Source organism: Bufo gargarizans, chromosome 3, assembly GCF_014858855.1.
Source record: "Bufo gargarizans isolate SCDJY-AF-19 chromosome 3, ASM1485885v1, whole genome shotgun sequence".
Taxonomy (NCBI): Eukaryota; Metazoa; Chordata; class Amphibia; order Anura; family Bufonidae; genus Bufo; species Bufo gargarizans.
The window spans coordinates 476,126,939-476,149,078 of NC_058082.1; the positions used below are offsets into that span (position 1 = coordinate 476,126,939).

At 42.7% G+C, this 22,140-nt stretch overlaps 1 protein-coding gene across 2 annotated transcripts in view; it reads right to left on the bottom strand.

Annotated features, from left to right (window-relative positions):
- LOC122930385 (transient receptor potential cation channel subfamily V member 1-like) overlaps positions 1-22,140 on the bottom strand; it is a 109,835-nt gene that overhangs the window by 26,674 nt on the left and 61,021 nt on the right. For both annotated transcript variants that reach the window (XM_044283745.1, XM_044283744.1), the window contains exons 5-11: positions 18,523-18,663; positions 15,283-15,581; positions 14,784-14,960; positions 13,325-13,483; positions 11,478-11,573; positions 9,885-9,955; positions 6,303-6,468 (exon numbers count right to left, since the gene is read on the bottom strand). In XM_044283745.1, the coding sequence (XP_044139680.1) occupies positions 6,303-6,468; positions 9,885-9,955; positions 11,478-11,573; positions 13,325-13,483; positions 14,784-14,960; positions 15,283-15,581; positions 18,523-18,663 (1,109 nt within the window). The remainder of the gene's footprint in view (positions 1-6,302; positions 6,469-9,884; positions 9,956-11,477; positions 11,574-13,324; positions 13,484-14,783; positions 14,961-15,282; positions 15,582-18,522; positions 18,664-22,140) is intronic.

Genomic DNA, 22,140 nt, shown 5'->3' on the forward strand with positions numbered 1-22,140 from the left:
GCCCACCTAGGCGGCAAAAAAGTGTCATACATGTGGTATCGACGTACTCAGGAGAAGTTGGGGAATGTGTTTTGGGGTGTCATTTTACATATACCCATGCTGCGTGAGAGAAATATCTTGGTCAAGTGCCAACTTTGTATAAAAAAATGGGAAAAGTTGTCTTTTGCCGAGATATTTCTCTCACCCAGCATGGGTATATGTAAACTGACACCCCAAAACACATTCCCCAACTTCTCCTGAGTACGGTGATACCACATGTGTGACACTTTTTTGCCGCCTAGGTGGGCAAATGGGCTTACATTCCAAAGAGCACCTTTCGGATTTCACAGGCCATTTTTTACAGATTTTGATTTCAAACTACTTCCCACACATTTGGGCCCCTAAAATGCCAGGGCAGTATAACTACCCCACAAGTGACCCCATTTTGGAAAGAAGACACCCCAAGGTATTTCATGATGGGCATAGTGAGTTCATGGAAGTTTTTATTTTTTGGCACAAGTTAGTGGAATATGAGACTTTGTAAGAAAAAAAAAAAATCATAATTTTCCTCTAACTTGTGACAAAAAATAAAAAGTTCTATGAACTCACTATGCCCATCAGCACCTTAGGGTGTCTACTTTCCGAAATGGGGTCATTTGTGGGGGTTTTCTACTGTCTGGGCATTGTAGAACCTCAGGAAACATGACAGGTGCTCAGAAAGTCAGAGCTGCTTCAAAAAGTGGAAATTCACATTTTTGTACCATAGTTTGTAAACGCTATAACTTTTACCCAAACAATTTTTTTTTTTTACCCAAACATTTTTTTTTATCAAAGACATGTAGAACAATAAATTTAGCGAAAAATTTATATATGGATGTCGGGTTTTTTTGCTAAATTTTACAACTAAAAGTAAAAAATTTCATTTTTTTGCCAAAAAATCGTTAAATTTCGATTAATAACAAAAAAAGTAAAAATGTCAGCAGCAATGAAATACCACCAAATGAAAGGCTCTATTAGTGAGAAGAAAAGGAGGTAAAATTCATTTGGGTGGTAAGTTGCATGACCGAGCAATAAACGGTGAAAGTAGTGTAGTGCAGAAGTGTAAAAAGTGGCCTGGTCATTAAGGGTGTTTCAGCTAGGGGGGTTGAAGTGGTTAAAGAGCAGAGAGAGCGGCAGTTGCAGAGAGAGCACAGAGCTTCTAGGTGTAACAACAACGCCCCCGTTGCTCCTAGAGGCTCATTTGCATATATTACAAAAAAATTCTCAGCAATGCGGGCACATATGAACATGGGACCAACACAGATGTCTTTAGCTGCCAAGCGCACATGTAACAGGTCAGCCAGTGTCATAGGGACAAATCTGCTGATAGATGTCCTTTAAGACTAGCCACACAATGCTAAATCACACTAATCACAATAGATAGGGATTATGTGTGCCATTTTTGGGTGATCCGACTATATCTGTGTTGGCAGTGGTTGATCTGTCAACATGATATACACAAGGGTCACTTGACTTTAATATGGTGCGTTGAGTTTTATTATGTAGCCTCAAACGCAAACGTGAACACAGTCTAATTCTATATACACCGATAACATAAAACAATAAGACCTTCAAATATATTTTAATACAACCCATACTACTAAAATATTAACCCAACAAACTACATTACATTCATGTCTCTACATACTGTATAACAGCTATTATTCCACTATAAGGCCTTTAAGGGGTTGTTCACCTTTATGATGTTCACCTTTACAGACCCCACAGCATGGCCAGACCTGTGGTGGTGATCATACTTACCTGATCCCTGCTGCTGGTTCCTGCTCTTTTGCAGCCCCACCAGCTCTGCAGGTCATGGGTCTCCCCATATCAACATCCAGTTTAACACAGAGCATGAGATCACTGCAGCCAGTCATTGGCTGCAGCAGGAACATGTCATCCGTGTGGCACGTTACTCAGTGACATACCGCACTGGTGACATGTGACCACTCCAGACAGTGATTGGTTGCAGGGGTCATGTGCCATGTGTCAAACCAGTTGTTGATACAGGAAGACCCTGGACATGCAGAGAAAGGCCTCATGCACACGACCGCTGTTTCATTCCGTTGTCCGTTTTTCATGATTTTCTGCGGACCCATTGACTTTCAATAGGTCCGTTGAAAACTCGGCTAATGCACCGTTTGTCATCCACGTCCGTGATCAGTGGTTCCAGTCCGTCAAAAAGATATAACCTGTCCTATTTTTTTCCCGGAAAACGGTCCTCGGACCCATTCAAGTCAATGGGTCCGTGAAAAAACACGGAGGCACACAAGATTGTCATCCGCGTCCGCGGCCATTTTTTTGCTATCATTTGCATGGCAAACTTGACTTAGACTTTTTTTTTACTTTCCTTCATGTCTGGTGATCCTCCAAAAATAAAGGAAGACACACGGAAACAAAAACGGAAACGGATAACGGAACAACGGAACCCCATTTTGCGGAACGGAACACAACGGTCGTGTGCATGAGGCCTAAGTATGATCACTATCGCAGGTCCAGCCACTCTGTGGGGTCTGTAAAAAACATCATAACGGTGAACAATCCCTTTAAGGTCCTATTCTGTCCTCCGAATAGGTAGCGGCCTTTCTCATATGACAAAGAAGGGCTAGCTTGGTGAAGTCTCAATTTGACATGCAACCATATTATATCACGTCCTGACATTTGGTGTCATCAAGAAAGCATTAACTGGAATATTCCCTTATTATTTGCACTTATAGAAAGTGCATTTATACAGAAATAAACAGTGCCTTGAAAAAGTATTCATGCACCTTTAACTTTTCCACATTGTTTCACCTTACACCAACAAGCATCTGTGAATTGCAGTTTTCAGGTCTTGCCACAGATTCTCAATGGAATTTAGGTCTGGACTTTGACTGGACCATTCTAACACATGAATATGCTTTGATCTAAACCAATCCATTGTCGCTCTGGCTGTATGTTTAGGGTCGTTGTCCTGCTGGAAGGTGAACATCTGCCCCAGTCTCAAGTGTTTTACAGCCTCTACTAGGTTTTCCTCAGGGACTGCCGTTTATTTAGCTCCATCCATCTTTCCATCAACTCTGATGAGCTTCATTGTCCCTGCTCAAGAAAAGCATCCCCACAGCATAATGCTGCCACCACCACGTTTCACGGTGCGGATGGTGTGTTCAGAGTGATGCCCAGTTAGTTTTCCACCACACACAGCATTTTGCATTTAGGCCAAAAAGTTAATCTTTGGTCTCATCTGACCAGAGCACCTTTTTCCACATGTTTGCTGTGTCCCCTACATGGGTTGTGGCAAACTGCAAACGGCACTTCTTATGGCTTGCTTTCAAAAAGGTCTTTCTTTTCGCCACTCCTCCATAAAGGTCTGATTTGTGGAGTACACAGCTAATAGTTGTCCTGTGGACAGATATTCCCACATGAGCTGTGGATCTCTGCCAGTCCTTCAGTGACCATGGGCCTCTTGGCTGCTTCTCTAATTAGTGTTCTCCTTGCCTAGGCTATGTTTAGGTGGACGGCCATGTCTTGGTAGGTTTGCAGTTGTGCCATACTCCTTCCATTTTCAGATGATGGATTGAACAATGCTCTGTGAGATGTTCAGAGCTTGGGATATTTTTTTTATAACCTAACCCTGCTTTACACATCCTCATAACTTTATCCATGACCTGTCTGTTGTGTTCCTTGGTTTTCATGATGCTGTTTGATCACTAATGTTCACTAAAAAACCTCTGAGGCCTTCGCAGAACAGCTGTAGTTATTTTGAGAATAAATTACACACCGGTGGACTCTATTTACTAATTAGGTGACTTCTGAAGGCAGTTGGTCACACTGGATTTTATTTAGGGGCATCAGAGTAGCCGGGCTGAATACAAATGCACGCCACGCCTTTCAGATTTATATTAATGAAAATTTTTGAAAACCATGTATCATTTTCTTTTCACTTTACTCATACTTGCTACTTTGTGTTGGTATATCATGTAAAATCTCAATAATATACATTTAAGTTTGTGAGTGTAACATGAAAACATGTGGAAAAGTTCAAGGGTTATACAGTGCCTTAAAAAAGTATTCACTCCCCCTTGACTTTTTTCGTATTTTGTTGCCTCACAACCTGGAATTAACATGGATTGTTTGAGGATTTGAATAATTTAATTTACAGAACATGCCCACAACTTTGAAGATTTTTTTTTTATTGTGAAGCAAACAAAAAATAGGACAAAATAACAGAAAAAGTCAATGTGCATAACTAATCACCCCCTAAAGTCAATACCTTGTAGAGCCACCTTTTGCAGCAATCACAGCTCCAAGTCGCTTTGGATAAGTCTCTATGAACCTGCCACATCTTACCACTGGGGTTTTTGCCCATGCCTCCTTGCAAAACTGCTCCAGCTCCTTCAAGTTGGATGGTTTGCGCTTGTGACCAGCAATCTTTACTGACCACAGATTTTCTATTGGATTGAGATCTGGGCTTTAACTAGGCCATTCCAACACATTTACATGTTTCCACTTAAACCACTCAAGTGTTGCTTTAGCAGTGTGTTTGGGGTCATTGTCCTGCTGGAAGGTGAACCTCCTTCCTAGCCTCAAATCACACACAGAGTAGTACAGAATTTGCTCAAGAATATCCCTGTATTTAGCACCATCCATCTTTCCCTCAACTCTGACCAGTTTCCCAGTCCCGGCTGCTGAATCATCCCCACAGCATGATGCTGCCACCACCATGTTTTACTGAGGGGTTGGTGTTCTTCCGGTGATATGATATGTTGGGTTTGCGCCAGACATAGCATTTTCTTTGATGGCAGAAAAGTTCAATTTTAGTCTCATCAGACCAGAGCACCTTCCTCCATACATTTTGGGAGTCTCCCACATGCCTTTTCGCATGCCTTTTAGCTGAAAGTAATGGCTTTCTTCTGGCCACTTTGCCATAAAGCCCAACTCTATGAAGCGTATGGCTTATTGTCGTCCTATGTACAGATACTCTAATCTCTGCTGTGGAACTCTGCAGCTCCTCCAGGGTTACTTTAGGTCTCTGTGCTGCCTCTCTGATTAATGCCCTCCTTGCCCAGTCCATGGGTTTTGGTGGGCGGCCGTCTCTTGGCAGGTTTGGTATTGAGCCATGTTCTTTCTATTTGGTTATGATAGATTATGATTTGATGGTGCTCCTGGAGATCATCAAAGATTTTAAGATTTTTTTATAACCTAACCCTGACTTGTACTTCTGAACAACATTGTCCCTTACTTGTTTGGAGAGTTCCTTGGTCTTCATGGCAGTGTTTGGTTAGTGATGCCTCTTGCTTAGGTGTTGCAGCCCCTGGGGCCTTTCAAAAAAGGTGTGTATATGTAATGACAGATCATGTGACACTTAGATTGCACACAGGTGGACATCATTTCATTAGTTATGTGACTTCTGAAGGTAATTGGTTGCACCAGAGCTTTTTATGGGCTTCCTAACAAAAGGGGGTGAATACATACGCACATGCCAATTTTCTGTTTTCTATTTCTATAATAGATTTATTTATATATTTTTCTCATTTCAGTTCACCAACTTAGACTATTGTGTTCTGATCCATCACATAAAATTCAGATTAACAAAACATTGAACTTAAGGCTATAATGTAACAAAATACGAAAAGAGTCAATACTTTTGCAAGGCACTGTAAATACTTTTTCAAGGCACTGTATGGTAAATTGGCTGTAGGATCAGCTGTTATTCCCCAGGGAAAACGTGCCTAGGCTTACATTTCTTCTGGAGAAGCCACTAAATAGAAAATGCAGCATTTTGGCCACCCAGGGGAATCACTGTCTATGTAATGCATGGTTCAGGGGGGTGGTTGGAGTGGGAAAATCTCCTCTATGATGTCCATATGCCCAATTAAGGCGTGTAGACAGACATAGTCATTGTCAGACAGTCATTTAATATAGGCATACAGTATGTGCATGATCTGAGTAAAGTACCATCTCTCTACTGTTGAGATTAAAAATATATTGGCTCATAGTAAACACTAGGGGACACATTTAATTTCTGGTCTTAATAAACCCCTAAGCTGGCGGTGGCTCCGCCGAAGTTATGAAGAGTCGCAGTTTCCGAGCTGTCTTACATTTAGACCATTTTCTACGCCTGAAACAGGCGTGGAAAATGGTAAATAAGATAGACCTGCTGACCCATCCCCTTCCCCACCCACGCCATGCCCACTTTTTTTTAGAAGTCGCAGATATAGGCGTATTTCAGCTTAATAAATGACCCCCTAGATGATAATTAAATTATTATATATGACATTAAAGAACATACAGGACAATCTCACCTTTTGAATCATCACACTGTATATTCCAGTCTGCTGGAAGCCACGGGTGTAAAATAAAATATCCACCCAGCCAATCACCAATGAAAACACCATTAGAGGCACATAGAGTTCGCTTCCTGCAAGGTAGATTATGCCGCTGCATAGAAGAAGGGTTGCTTGAAGAAAACTGTAAGAAGAAACATTATGTTTGCTGTAATTTTGTAATGTATTTATTTTACCTTTATTGCTCCTATCTCCTGTTCTGGGCTGTGGTCACATGACCATGTCCATGCAGCTTTTTCTTATTTCCTGTGATGTTATGTCCATACAGGGGCAGTGATAGGGGAGTGTCTATGTAACTAGCTGGGTGGGAGGGGCTATAAATTACCTGGTTGTGGCAGAAGAGGGAGAAGTGCATCATGGGTATGGTTGGATACAGCAACAGGAAGTGCTACATACAGGATGGAAACATACCAGAGGGATTTGTTTACATAGTGAAAATGGGTCAGGAGGGTCCAAATTAGAAAAAAATAAATAAAACATGGGGTAGATGTACAAAAGGTAAGCAACTACATGAGCATATCTGTTAAAGACCATAATAATCTCAGAAAACCCGTTTAAAGCTTGTGCCAACAAAGTCAGATTACTCCATTCCTCTTCTAGTGGGTCCAGATTTTTATCCCTTTGCTTCCAGCACCGTACATGAATGGTGCTGAAGCGATGGGCAAACATGGGGCCCGCTCGTACGTGTCGTGGGCATCATGGCTGGCGGGTCTCCGCTGTTTAAAACAGCAGAGAGCCACGGCTAATAATGCCGATCGCGGTCATTAAAGCCTTTAGATGCCGTGATCAAGTGAGATCACGGCATCTTAATGGTCAAAAACCCGGAAGCTCGCTCTGCGGCCAATGAGGATGCCGATAATTGAATTTAATGACCTAGGTCTTGCTGAAGTGACCAAGGGTATTTAAGCTGCAACTCTTATTTTGGCCGGCAGGACAATATAAGAAATGAGCAATTCTGAGCAATAAATGGATGTAAAAAATCAGAATAAAAAAAAAATATTTGGATTTCACCGTGACTGAAAACGCCGGTACTATAAAAATATAAAAATATTTTTCCAGAAAAAAGGGTCAAAATGGCCAATTTGCCCTTTTTTTCATTGCTTCTCTTACCCCTAAAAATTTAATAAAATGAGATAAAAAATTTACACACCAAAATGGTATCAATAAAAACGACAGATTGTCCCACAAAAAATTAGCCCCCACACATCTCAGTAGATATAACTATTATATATTACATAATATTATTATTATATATTATATTATATATAACTTTTGTTAGTCAAAAACGTTCTGGGGGTCAGAATATGATGATGTAAAAAAAATTGTTTTGCTGAAAGTTGAAATTTCTTTTTACACTATTTAGACGTATAAACCTATGCATATGTGGTATCGTTGTAATCGTACTGACCCAGAGAATGAAGAGCACAGGTCAGTTTTGCCGCAAACGGAACACTGTGCGAGCAAAACCCTTAAAGCGGTGGAGAAATTGTGTTTCTTTTCCAATTCAATCTCATTTGGAATTTTTTCCTGCTTTCCACTACATCAGGGGTACTTAACTGGTGGACTGCGGTCCGAATCCGGACCTGGGATGCCAACTGTCCGGACCCACTGAGGAGAGAGAAGCAGCAGAGAAAGGACCTGCCGTACAGCCAGTGAGGGGAAGAAGCAGGACAGGACCTGTGAAGTGTTCCAGCCAATCGATGTGCTGCACACAGGCAGCTTTACCCAAACTACCAATCACTGGTAGGAAGGGAGGAGTTGGCTCTGCCTACATAGTTTCTACCCTGAGTGAGTCTGGGATGGCAGTCTGTGGATGTGCAGAGCAGGTTTCTTCAGCTCCTGCACTGGAGAGGTGGCTTCCACATGTAAGGAGGAGATGTCTCCACAAGACCAGGGCTGCAGGGGAGAGAATGTCTGTCTAGCACTGGGAGGAGGAGGAGAGGTCAGTGTCTGCACCAGGTCAGGGCTGCAGGAGACAAGATGGCTGTCCAGCACTGGGAGGAGGAGGAGAGATCAGTGTCAGCACCAGGTTCGGGCTGCAGGAGACAAGATGGCTGTCCAGCACTGGGAGGAGGAGGAGAGGTAGGTGTCTGCACCAGGTCAGGGCTGCAGGGGAAAGGATGGATGTCCAGCACTGGGAGGAGGAGGGGGAGAGGTAAGTGTCTGCACCAGGTCAGGGCTGCAGGGGAAAGGATGGCTGTCCAGCACTGGGAGGAGGAGGAGAAGTCAGTGTCAGCACCAGGTCCGGGCTGCAGGAGACAAGATGGCTGTTCATCACTGGGAGGAGGAGGAGAGGTCAGTGTGTTCACCAGGTCAGGGCTGCAGGGGAGAGGATGGCTGTCCAGCACTGGGGGGAGGAGGCTTCCCTCCTTTGTAATACATTTGGACATGTCCTGCCAGCAATCATCTCCACTGTGCTATCTGTGGGCAGAACTGAGGACTGTGGACGATCTCCCTGTCTGTATGACCTGTATGAGCCTGTCTGAGCTGTCATGCACATGCCCCTAAAACACAAGCACTAAACCCCCCATAAAATTAGCCAGAGTGTCCCTATAGTCAGTGAGTAGTCAGAGTGCCCCCATAGTCAGTAAGTGGTCAGAGTCCCTCTGTATGGCAGTATCAATAACAGCAGAGTGCCCCCACAGTTAGTGAGTGGTAAGTGGCCTTCCTAGTGGCATGCTAGAAATGTGGAGTACTAGAAATGTGAGGTAAATAGGACTATTAATTTAGTGGCCCCCAATGAGTGTGCGGTACCCGCACCTCTTGGCGTTTGGTCTGGACCTCCACCTCACAGCAGGTTTAATTATGTAGACCTTTACAGAAAGTAGTTGAGTACCCCTGCACTACATTGTATTCCATATTAAATGGTGGCTTTAGAAAGTACAACTTGTCCCACAAAAAATAAGCCCTCCTACAGCTATGTGAATAGAAAAATAAAAAAGTTATGGCTCAAGGAAGATAGGGAAGAAAAATTATACATATATACATCTGAAAATACTCCTGACGTACACCTCTGATGGAAGAATCAACCCTGATTTTAAAAGACACTAAATTATGTCACTTGCGGCCACAATGATAAAGCCTTATTCACGCGTCAGTGTGTAAGGTATAAGGGAAAGATCTGTACCTGTTCTGTGTTTAGAGCCGCACCGGTTTTGGCTCAAAATAACTGAAGAAACTCACTGACTGCATCGGGCCGCCGGCGGGGCTATTGTCCCGCACTCATAATATCATATGAGTGCAGGACAATAGTCCCGCGGGCGGCCCGATACGCACAGCATCATAGTAACCTATGATGCTGTGCGCTCCCGTGCGCACGATGTATGCCGCTCCGGGACATATGGGCATACGGTCGTGTGCATAAGCCCTAAAGGCGTAATAACAACAAATCATTTAGAATATCATCTGACATGGCCTCTCACATTTTCTGAGTACATTGATGTAAGCTCTCATTTCCTCTAGGGGCTCCAGGCATCATCCACACCCTTGCTCTATAGCTACAATACACCACTGATCCCACAAGAGAGACAAAATACTTACAAAAGGATTTCAAAGTAGCCATCCATCATTAATATTTGTAGTGACGGTCGTCTCTTCCAAAAATATATGATCTGTACAAAAACAAAGACGGATATCCAAAATGTGATCCAAGGTTTATACCACATACTCTTGTATCTATTGATACACAAAACTTTTAATACAAAAGCACTAAAAAGGAGATACATTTTTATTACTATAGAAATTTAGCACAATAACTTTGACCTTTGAGCTTTTCACTAAGCACTGGCTTTAATAAACTCTCCCCACTGTTGTCTATTGTCTTTCTATTCTTGCACAAATGTATATAAAACCATCTTGTACTGTTGTAATATGCAAGGTGGCTAGCGCCATCTGGTGGAAGTGGCTCCCTATAAATCAAAATCTGACTTTCTAACGTACTGTTGTAATGAAATTTGTATTTATTATTAATTTATATAATCCAGTGCTAATATTTATAACTAAAATTACATGTAGGCTACTTTCACACTTGCGGCAGGACGGATTCGACAGGCTGTTCCCCCTGTCGGATCCGTCCTTCCGCTATTTCGCCATGCCGCCGGACCTCCGCTCCGTCCCCATTGACTATAATGGGGACGGGGCGGAGCTCCGGCGCAGTACGGCAGTGCATGGCGAAAGGCCACCGGACTAAAAGTCCTGCATGTCCGACTTTTTAGTCCGGCGGCCTCTCACCGCGAACTGCCGTACTGCGCCGGAGCTCCGCCCCGTCCCCATTATAGTCAATGAGGAGGGAGCGGCGGTCTGGCGGCACGGCGGAATAGCGGAAGGACGGATAAGACATGGTGAACAGCCTGTCGGATCCGTCCTGCCGCAAGTGTGAAAGTACCCTAAATCACCTCTATGGTCGCTGTCGTTTCAACTGCATTTAGTTCAAGCAATTTTGATGCACTATTCATCAAAGCAACATCCACCTCAAATTACACTAATGTAACCTAGTGTTGTACCTACCTTAGAGGTCTTGTAGACGAGTGCCACAACTGAACCACCATACTTTCACTACTTGCTGTGACACATAGTTGACTTCAGGTAGCTACCCCTAGGCATTACACTGTCTATAGAGTTCGAATTCAACATTAGTTAAAGGGGTATTCCGGTTAGAACAAGTTATCCTCTATAAACTTGATAGGTGATAACTATTAGATCAGTGGAGGTCAGATCACATGGACCCCCATCAATTATGAGAATAGGGGACGTATGTTCCCTGTTTGAGCATGTGTACCACCACTCCCTTCAAAGTCTATGGGATTGCTGTACTCGATTATCTCTAACAGTCCAAAAGAGATGAATGAAACAGCTTGAAAAATCTCTAGTATTAAGGTCTTGGAGAAATATTGTAGTGGCCAAAATAGGGAATAGATCACAAAAAGAGAAGTAAACCCCTGTTTTGGTGTAAGAAATTACTAATATTTTCAGTAATTTTTTTACACCAAAACAGAAGTTTGTTGTCAAATAATTCACAAATGTCCATTGTAAAGTGGATTATAGAGAACTACTGTATAAAGACAGTCTTTATGCAAAAGTTTAACCTAAAATGTCCACAAGCACAGGCTGTGGATCCTTGAGATGCCTGTGTACCTGGCAAATGAAGATGTAAACTCCGCCAAGCATGATGAAGACTTCTCCAGCTCTACGTGCATTATCTTTGGCAGTTCCTTGTAGTGGAAAGGGGGGCTGAAATAAAATACCACGTGTTATCAATCAGAGGCATTAATCGAGCACAGAAAAAGTAGATAAATGTTTAAAAACGTAACTTCTTGAGGACCAGGTCAATTTTGAACTTGAGGACTAGAACAAATTTTGGACTTTTTTTTATAGATTTTTTCAGCACAGTTGTTGGTTTGAGGCCTCGTTTTTGCAGGGTGATTTGTGTTTAATGTAGGTGTCGTATTTGGTATATACATGCATCTAAGGCTACTTTCACACTTGCGTTGTTAATTCCGGTATTGAGATCCGGCTGAGGATCTCAATACAGGAATTAAACAGATCTGTTTTGATTTTGCACATCAGGAGGAATCAAAATACATTGTCTAAAAACATTGAAAGTCAATGGGTGATAGATCCATTTTTTAGGCTCCTAAAAAAAAACGGATCTGTCACCATTGACTTACATTGTTTTCAGTGCTGTTTTTTTCCGTTTTTATGACAGGACACAAAACCGCAGCTCGCAGCGGTTTTGTGTCCGGTCACAAAACGGAATTCTGCGAGACTGGAAGACATCCTGATGCAACCTGAACGAATCTGTTTCCATTCAGAATGCATGAGGACTAAACGGAAACGTTTTTTTTCTTTTTTACAGTATTGAGATTCTCTGCCGGATCTCAATAATGGAAAACAACAACGCAAGTGTGCAATTAGCCCAAGGGAGTGTTCACACCATTGATAATGATTTCCGTTGTTGTGCTCTGTTATAAGTACGTAACAGAAGCCAAAAGCAGCAGACGGACTCCACGGACTATAACGGGGTCTGTCAGGTTTCCATTAGGAAGTCCACCATTTTACTGGACAATTTTGACACATTCTGCCTGAATGGAGCCTCGGATGCAGATGTGAACACAGTCTAAGTGGTTATGTAGGGTGCTACCTCTCTTACACTATTGCCCCCGCTACATTATCATGGAGTGCTAATGGCTTGCTTGTCCTGTGCACATGTGCCGCAGCCACTTCAAACAGCTGATCAGCAAGGGTTCCGGAATTCGGACCCCCACCGATCTGATATTGATGATCCTGAGGATAAGTCATCAATGTACCACCACTTCACAACCCTTAGGCCTCTTGCACACGACCGTATGGCTTTTTCAGTATTTTACGGATGACGTCCGTGTGCATTCCGTTTTTTTGCGCAACGGAACAGCTGGCCCCTGATAGAACAGTACTATCCTTGTCCATTATGCGGACAATAATAGGACATGTTCTATATTTGAAAAGAAAAATGGAAATACGGAAACGGAAGGCATACGGAGTACCTTCCATTTTTTGTACGGATCCATTGAAATTAATTGTTCCGTATACGGAACGCAAAAAACGGAACTTAAACGAAAAAAATTAAAAATCCCTACCATTAGAGTGGGGTATAAACTGCATAATACAGCCAGCACCCGTTAGTGATTACTGCGCAATAATGGTGCGGGGATTTGGGGGAACTTCATAGCAATGTGCAATTATGGCGCAGGGTGCTAAGGGGTTAAAAAGAAGAGAAATAAGCTGTATATATAATGCTTAAAGAAGTTACATTTACATTGGCCCATGCAGAGGAAATCTAGCGTTAGATCGTGGACAATAAAATAAACGGTCGTTCACGCTCCTGGTACTTACAGGGGGGGGGGGGGGGGTTATATAGCTGCTCTGCATTCTGGTACATAGAGGGGGGTCCCATGGATCTAAAATGACCCCAATCATTTTCTACCATGTATTAAGCTTCATACCTGCCCTTCCAGAGGCCTGTGGTAAGCTGTGGCTGTGAATATAATCATATATACAATGTACAACAAGAACTTCAGATAAAATATCTTTCCAGCAAAGCAGTCCCACTTCTCCTGCAGCAAATGGTTCAGGGGTTCCAGTACTATCATTTTATGTCGGTTCTATAGAAAAGAATCAGAGAGACGTGTGTTAGATGATGGCGGTGAGGCATTCATTGTAACTTGTAATAGGAGCATACACTTGTGACCGTTTTGGGTAGGAGGAAATGAAAAATTCCAGGACTAATGTATTTTTTGATTATTATAGATTATGTGCACCTTTGCAACTGATTCAGTAATTTTTCCAATGATTTTAAAATACTGAATGAAGCAAATCTGCAGACAATTTGGTTTAAGAATATCCTACCATTCTCTGTCTACAGACGTAGGTGTTATCTCATGTACATCTTCCCCATGCTTTCAAATTTAGACTCTCCTGACCCGTTTTCTCCATGTAACCCAAACCTTCTGGTTTGTTTCCCTCCTGTATGTAGCACTTCCTGTTGCTGTCTCCAACCAAACCCATGATGCACTTCTACTTTCTCTGCCACACCTCCAGCACCGCCACTAACAATGCCCAGCTAGCTTATAGCTCCTCCCACCCAGCTAGTTACATAGACCATGCCCTATCACTACCCCGCCCATGGACATAACATCACAGGAAATAAAAAAAATCTGCATGGACATGGTCATGTGACCACGGCCCAGAACAGGAGATAGGAGCAATAAAGGTAAAAAAAAAAAAACATTACAAAATTAAAGCTAAGTTCTTAAATGATTATTTTAGAGAATGTTGCTGCAAAGCCAAAAAACCCTTAAAGGGGTTGTCTCATCTCAGACAATGGGGGCATATTGCTAGTCTATGCTCCCATTGTCTTAAACAGAGCCCCGCAAAGTGGCGGCTGGAGGACTCCAGTCCAGCCAACATATAGCGCTCTCCCCATAGAAGTGAATGGGAGCGCACCGCACATGACCGGCCACCGCTCCCATTCACTTCTATGGGCCCCACAGAAATAGCCGAGCCAGCGCTCGGTTATTTGCGGGGGGCCCTATAGAAATGAATGGAGGGCTGCTGCGCATGTGCAGTGCGCCCTCCACCACTTTCGGGACTCCGTTCTTGATATAGGTGCAGGTCCCACTGCTGGATTCCTAGTGATATGCCCCCATTGTGTGAGATGAGACAACCTCTTGAAAGGTTCCATAGGAACTTTAGACACCAATTGTAAGATAGCTTTTAATGAAAACTATTTAGAGCTTTATTTTATATTTTAGATAACTTGGAGCAATAAAAATAGGTTGCAAAGGTGGACAACCTCTTTAAGCAGAAATGTTAACAAGTTACTAGCAACACTAAAAATATGACTAATATCTCCTGTATAGCAATTTTGAAAATTTTGGATGAATTAAATCAAGTCTTACTCACATAGGCATTACTCTTAAATACAATGGTTTCCAGAACAGAGTCTTGCTCGTGTGTATCTACAGATGAGATGTCATACAGAGAAGTGTGAACAGGGCCATATGTCCATTCTGTAAACTTCCGAGACAAATGTCTATACTCTGGCTCTTCAATCTCCCTCCGCATTATGTGCTTTAACAACTAAAATTGGAAAAAATTCATGTAACAAATGACAAACATGAAGCCATATCAAAATGGTCACTAACAGTCAAAGACATATTGCATTGAATGTGCTTTAGAGTATACAACAGTCATGGACAGGGGTTGTCTTCATGAGACTCTCCCTTTAAAATAAAATGGTTTCCAGTGGTGGACAGTCAGCTAATATTTTTACAAAGTTTCCATAAATCTCTTCGGTTTTTCGTCCTTGATTCCCAGAGCTGTTTTAGTAGTTGTTAGGTTGGCTGTTCTACCAACACAGACTACAGACAATAGTACAAAGATTAACAGACCTTGGACTAACCTCAATTTTACCCAATTTTGCTGCCAGCTTCATAGGAGTAAGTCCTTCTATGTTATACTGTTCTTCAAGTTTCTTCTGTGGATCAATCTGGACTGACTTCTTCAGAATGTCATCATACATATTGGTAATAATCTCAGTATTCTCTTCAGAGTCATCAGCCACTAAGACCAGAGCATGCAGGACTGTATTTCCATGACTATCCTTGGCGGCCAAGTCAGCTCTCCGATGTGGATTATTTAGGAGATAGTTCACAATATTGAGCTGATTAGTGCAGGCAGCAAGTGAGAGAGGGAGTTCTCCTGTAAAGAAAACATAATCTCAGGCTATTACGACTCTATGGACAAGAATTTGGATTATATTTAATAGGGAACTGGGAAACTTAGAGTTGTGAGTAGGTAAAGTGACCATCTCTGAGGAAAAACAACTCCAAAACACTGCTGTCTACTGATGGGTGTTTCGGGTTTGGCTGATAATTTTAGATGTCTAGATCTTGACTTACCATCAGCTGTTTTTGGCAACTCCAGAAACGACAAAGAAGACAAAGCCAGAAGCAGAAAGCTCTGTCCACCATGCAGTGTTCATGCTGAATTACTGAAGCTCAGCACCCATGCATGACCACTTTGAACAGAGCTGTGCTTCCAGCTCGTTCTCAGTGGTGGTTATGGCACCAGCGGTTGCAGGGAACATCTGATCTGTGGGGGTGCTGGGTGCTGAACCCCACCAATCTGATAAGGATAGCTTATCCTGAGGATAGGTCATTAATATTGGGACATTGGAAAACTCCTTTAAAATGTGGAATGACATGTGGAATGGCAATACTCAGTTGCCATTTTTTTCAATACATTTGGAGGAGGAATGACCAGGAACATTGCATTGCAGAGTTGGAAGAAAAGATTCTTCAGAATTGTCATTTAATGGTAAATGAAAGTACAGGGAGTGCAGAATTATTAGGCAAATGAGTATTTTGACCACATCATCCTCTTTATGCATGTTGTCTTACTCCAAGCTGTATAGGCTCGAAAGCCTACTACCAATTAAGCATATTAGGTGATGTGCATCTCTGTAATGAGAAGGGGTGTGGTCTAGTGACATCAACACCCTATATCAGGTGTGCATAATTATTAGGCAACTTCCTTTCCTTTGGCAAAATGGGTCAAAAGAAGGACTTGACAGGCTCAGAAAAGTCAAAAATAGTGAGATATCTTGCAGAGGGATGCAGCACTCTTAAAATTGCAAAGCTTCTGAAGCGTGATCATCAAACAATCAAGCGTTTCATTCAAAATAGTCAACAGGGTCGCAAGAAGCGTGTGGAAAAACCAAGGCGCAAAATAACTGCCCATGAACTGAGAAAAGTCAAGCGTGCAGCTGCCAAGATGCCACTTGCCACCAGTTTGGCCATATTTCAGAGCTGCAACATCACTGGAGTGCCCAAAAGCACAAGGTGTGCAATACTCAGAGACATGGCCAAGGTAAGAAAGGCTGAAAGACGACCACCACTGAACAAGACACACAAGCTGAAACGTCAAGACTGGGCCAAGAAATATCTCAAGACTGATTTTTCTAAGGTTTTATGGACTGATGAAATGAGAGTGAGTCTTGATGGGCCAGATGGATGGGCCCGTGACTGCATTGGTAAAGGGCAGAGAGCTCCAGTCCGACTCAGACGCCAGCAATGTGGAGGTGGAGTACTGGTTTGGGCTGGTATCATCAAAGATGAGCTTGTGGGGCCTTTTCGGGTTGAGGATGGAGTCAAGCTCAACTCCCAGTCCTACTGCCAGTTTCTGGAAGACACCTTCTTCAAGCAGTGGTACAGGAAGAAGTCTGCATCCTTCAAGAAAAACATGATTTTCATGCAGGACAATGCTCCATCACACGCGTCCAAGTACTCCACAGCGTGGCTGGCAAGAAAGGGTATAAAAGAAGAAAATCTAATGACATGGCCTCTCCTTGTTCACCTGATCTGAACCCCATTGAGAACCTGTGGTCCATCATCAAATGTGAGATTTACAAGGAGGGAAAACAGTACACCTCTCTGAACAGTGTCTGGGAGGCTGTGGTTGCTGCTGCACGCAATGTTGATGGTGAACAGATCAAAACACTGACAGAATCCATGGATGGCAGGCTTTTGAGTGTCCTTGCAAAGAAAGGTGGCTATATTGGTCACTGATTTGTTTTTGTTTTGTTTTTGAATGTCAGAAATGTATATTTGTGAATGTTGAGATGTTATATTGGTTTCACTGGTAAAAATAAATAATTGAAATGGGTATATATTTGTTTTTTGTTAAGTTGCCTAATAATTATGCACAGTAATAGTCACCTGCACACACAGATATCCCCCTAAAATAGCTACAACTAAAAACAAACTAAAAACTACTTCCAAAAATATTCAGCTTTGATATTAATGAGTTTTTTGGGTTCATTGAGAACATGGTTGTTGTTCAATAATAAAATTTATCCTCAAAAATACAACTTGCCTAATAATTCTGCACTCCCTGTATTTGCTAATATCAAAAAGGCTTTCCAACAAGCAGGGATTGTATAAAAGTGGGGAACTAATTGCAAGTAAATTATGTTTTTGATTTCCATAACTAGGAGCCCCAACTGAGAAAATTATGCCCATTGCCGTATTACAGTATGTCTTTGATGTAATAGGGCGCTCATAGAAGTATATAAGCCCATACTGTACCTCTGTATGCTTACATATGAATATAGAATTCACAAAAAATTGTGTCTTGTGATGTATTCAGTGTCTGATTGACCCACCAGAATACCAGAGCATTCATCAGTAGGCCTAGCCTTTGATATCATAGGGAGCCCCAAAGGTCCAGGAGAAAAAAATCCCATTTGGAGATGCCTTTGGAACCAGTCATTTTCTACTAAGGTCTATTTCTTTTAAGCAAAACCTATTAGACTTTATTGATATAGGGTTTGGGCTCTGAGAATATTTTTTTCTGGTTGGCCCAAGGAACCCAAGTCCGGCACTAACTGTATTACAGAGGTATTGTCTCCTAAAAGCATTGTTTTTAAGAGGAGAATATTTCCACAATACAGTCACATATGGAGGCGTCATTGGGTGGGACTTAGAGTTCTTACACCTCCTTAGTACAAAGCCATAGGGACCTTGTGTGCTTCCATACAAGCTTGCAGGCTCAGTGTAATACTGCAGTGTTGGATACTTACATTACATATGGTTATTCATTAAATTTTTTAGTCCATGACTCCATTAGTGAAAACACTTACCAAAGTAGAAACTGACGCCTTTCTTTTTCTGCTGGAAAAACAGCCCATCTGCCGTTGCGTGCACATCAGCCTTGTTTTCCATTAAAAGCTTCACTAAATGGAAATTTCTTCTTTCTATTGCAATGTGAAGTGCTGTCTGTCCTGTGGGAGACATAGAGAAAACAGCCGAGGTATTACAAATAACAGCTTGTGGCAACTAGTCTGCACTAAAAAAGGTGCCATAATAATGTGAGATATCCCAAGCGTGAGCGTTAAAGGGGTTATCCAACCCCTATAATGTCCCCCCTAATGCGCTGGCCTCTCATGTAGGTTACACTTACTCAGCTTCCTGGCACCCGCGTCGCTCCTGATGCCTGCACATCTCCCTGTCGCGAAGATCAAAGCATCCAGCGACGGGTGGGGATCGGGGAACGAGGCTAGGGCAGCCAATAGCATATTGCAATGAGGACGAGCCTCCCTAGCGTCACCCGCTCCCTGGCACCCACATCGCCTCTGTTGCTCACACGGCCGCTGCTGCCTCTCCCTGTTGTGCCGTTCATAACGTCCCAATTGGGAGGAGCCTACCTAGCATCGCTCGATCCTGTTGCGGCCTGCTATTGGCTGTACTCCACAGTCGCCGGATGTTTTGATGCGCGACGAGGAGACGCAGCATTGTCCGTGTGGGCATCAGGAGCGAGGTAAGTATAACCTACATGAGGGGCCCCGGTATTAGGGGGGACATTATGTTTTTGTTTTGTTAAAAGGCACAGGTTTAGACCATAGTGGTTGTCCACTCCAAGGCCATACAACCCCTTTAAGACTGTCATACTTCAGCAAATAGAATTTATTATGTGGAAGAAGTTACTACAAGGCACTTACTAATGTATTAGCATCCATATTGCTTCTTTTGGTGGCTGAATTAATTTTTCCATCATATTATGCGCTGGTTTCCATGGTTACGACCACCCTGAAATCCATCAGTGGCAGTTGTGCTTGCACACTATAGGAAAAATAACCAGCCTACGTGTGCTCCCACAGTCCCAGCCACCAAATAGACCAGCGCTTTTTCCTATATTGTGCATGCACGACCTCCACTGATGGATTGCAAGGTAGTAATGACCATGGAAACGACCAGTGTATAATGTGAAGGAAAAATGAATCCAGCCAGCAAACGAAGCAATATGGACAATAACAATACATTAGTAAGTGCCTTGTATTAACTTTCTCTATATAATAAATGCTATTTGCTGAAGTGTAACAACCCTTCCTATAGGTGGCATAACCTTGTTCCATTACAATACTGGACTATTACGTTTTACACTGTAGAGCACTCCAGGACATCTGTCAGCAGATTTGTACCTATGACACTGGCTGACCTGTTACATGTGCACTTGGCAGCTGAAGGCATCTGTGTTGGTCCCATGTTCATATGTGCCCGCATTGCTGAGATAAGTATTTGCAAATGAGCCTCTAGGAGCAACGGGTGAGCTCTTGAATGACAGGGCCAGGAAGTGTAAATGTGATCACACCTGGTTCTGTCAATCAAAGTGGAAAAGGCACGGAAGTTGAAGAGAGAGCTGAGCTTCTAGGTGTAATGGAAACGCCCCCGTTGTTCCTAGAAGCTCATTTGCATATATTAAAACATAATAATTTTTCTCAGAAATGCGGGCACATATGAACATGGGACTAACACAGATGCCTTGAGCTGCCAAGTGCACATGTAACAGGTCAGCCAGTTTCATAGGCACAAATCTGCTGACAGGTGCCCTTTAAATATGTCTGTGTGAATGATAAGTGATGTTGTGATGCTATTTTACACTGTACTGTATTATTGGTTACCATATACCAAGAGAATCCAGACACACCAGGAAAAGGTTCCTGGATATCATTCTACAGGACGAAGCGTCAGTCAGAAGGGGCCGTTTTCCTGGTGACCTGATGGTGGTAGGGTTGAGGTGCATTCATAAATCTGTGTGTGTCTGGAGCTTTTTTTGAGTGAGTGCCCAGCAAGGGCTCATTCAGATGCGCACTCCAACATATGACAGCGTGTGCGCACTAGAGGAATTGGACTTGCCGAGATCAACGGTGCAAGTGTAGTGCAGTCATACGTTGGAGTGCGCACACGCAGGATCTCAGCGCTAGACCAGTGAGTCTAGCGCTGTCAATCAAATAAATGGGAGTGTTTTATTACATACAGGGCGGCACTAACAGGCGGTGCTCGGAAGCAATAAGCACTCTGTTTGCTCATTAGCAAAGTGGATTTTACAGTGTGATCGGATCTGAAATAAGGGAAAGAAAGGTATGTTTGTGATCAGCGTTTGGAGACCTACCTCCTCCTATACATCTAGCATGCTATACTTTAAACAGGTGACAGAGCCTCTTTAAAAAAAAAAAAATTAAACACAAATTTAAATTTGTATTGTATTATTGTTAATAAAAACAAGTCTGTGCCACATACTGTACATTTCCTTTCTTTCTCTCATACAAAGGATTACCGTTTATCACAGATGTCTGGGCTGCACCTTCCCTCTGCTGGAACATTTTTAACTTTAATCATTATGTAAATTGCCAAAAGCACATCTGCAAATAAATCCGATAAGAGATAACGGAGCTATTCAGTGATTATCAGATTTATCTGTTTCTTTCACCTCCGCCTTTGAACAAATAACATTAGCAAAGCATAATTGCCATTAATGTATTGTGATTGTGAACCATTAAGTCTAAAGGCATTACAAGAAAGAAGAAATGCTCTCAGAAGTATTAATAAGAAATGATGTTTTATTTTCCTTTCTGGGATTGATTTTACCCTTTTAAAAGAGCGGTCAACCTGACAGTATTCACAGATTTAAAAGGTACACTAAGAAGAAGTTATCCCCTATGCACAGGATAGGGGATAACTGTTATTTCGGTGAGGGTCGAGTCTGAGAGAGCATCACAGGGTAGTCTCCTCCTCCCCGTTCCGTTACAAAAATTAGCATACCAGGCGGGAGAATTTAAAGGGGGCTACAGTGGGCGAATGGAGCAGCGCCCAGAAAAAATAGTAAGTGCACTATGCCCTACATATCCTGATACTTAGTTTATAATGTCTGGACCCATGAAAGGTCCTCTTTAAGTGATGCCTCCAGTGGCTGCAACTGTTAGGCAACTTTCACACGAGCGAGTCCCAAGCATCGGACTCGCATTGTGTGTCTGGGAGAGCACTGTATTGATTTGTGATGCTGTGAGATGGGAAACAGCTCTCATTGTTTGAACACTGTTTATGTGGGTTAAATTAAATGTTCTGGACTGACATTCTGCTGTTTGGCCACAAGATGCCGCTGTTTCTTAAACACAGCTAACAGACTGCAGATATTTGAAAATTCAAAGGAGGTGGGGGTTTTGAGAACCTGCTAGAAAGGAGACAGCATCCATCTTAGAAGCTGAGCTGAGACTGAGGAGCTGTGTGTGTGAGCAGAGAATCTGATGGATCCAGGAGCAAGAAGTCCCCTCAGTGACCACAGCTGCAGCTGAGTGAAGCTGATCGTTGCCCAAAACCAAGATCCTGTGCAGAGAAAGGAGGACTGTTTCCAGGAAGGCTGATAAGAGCTGAGGAATAAAGCTGCATACCCTGTGGGATCTCATGTTTGCTGGAGAGACTGG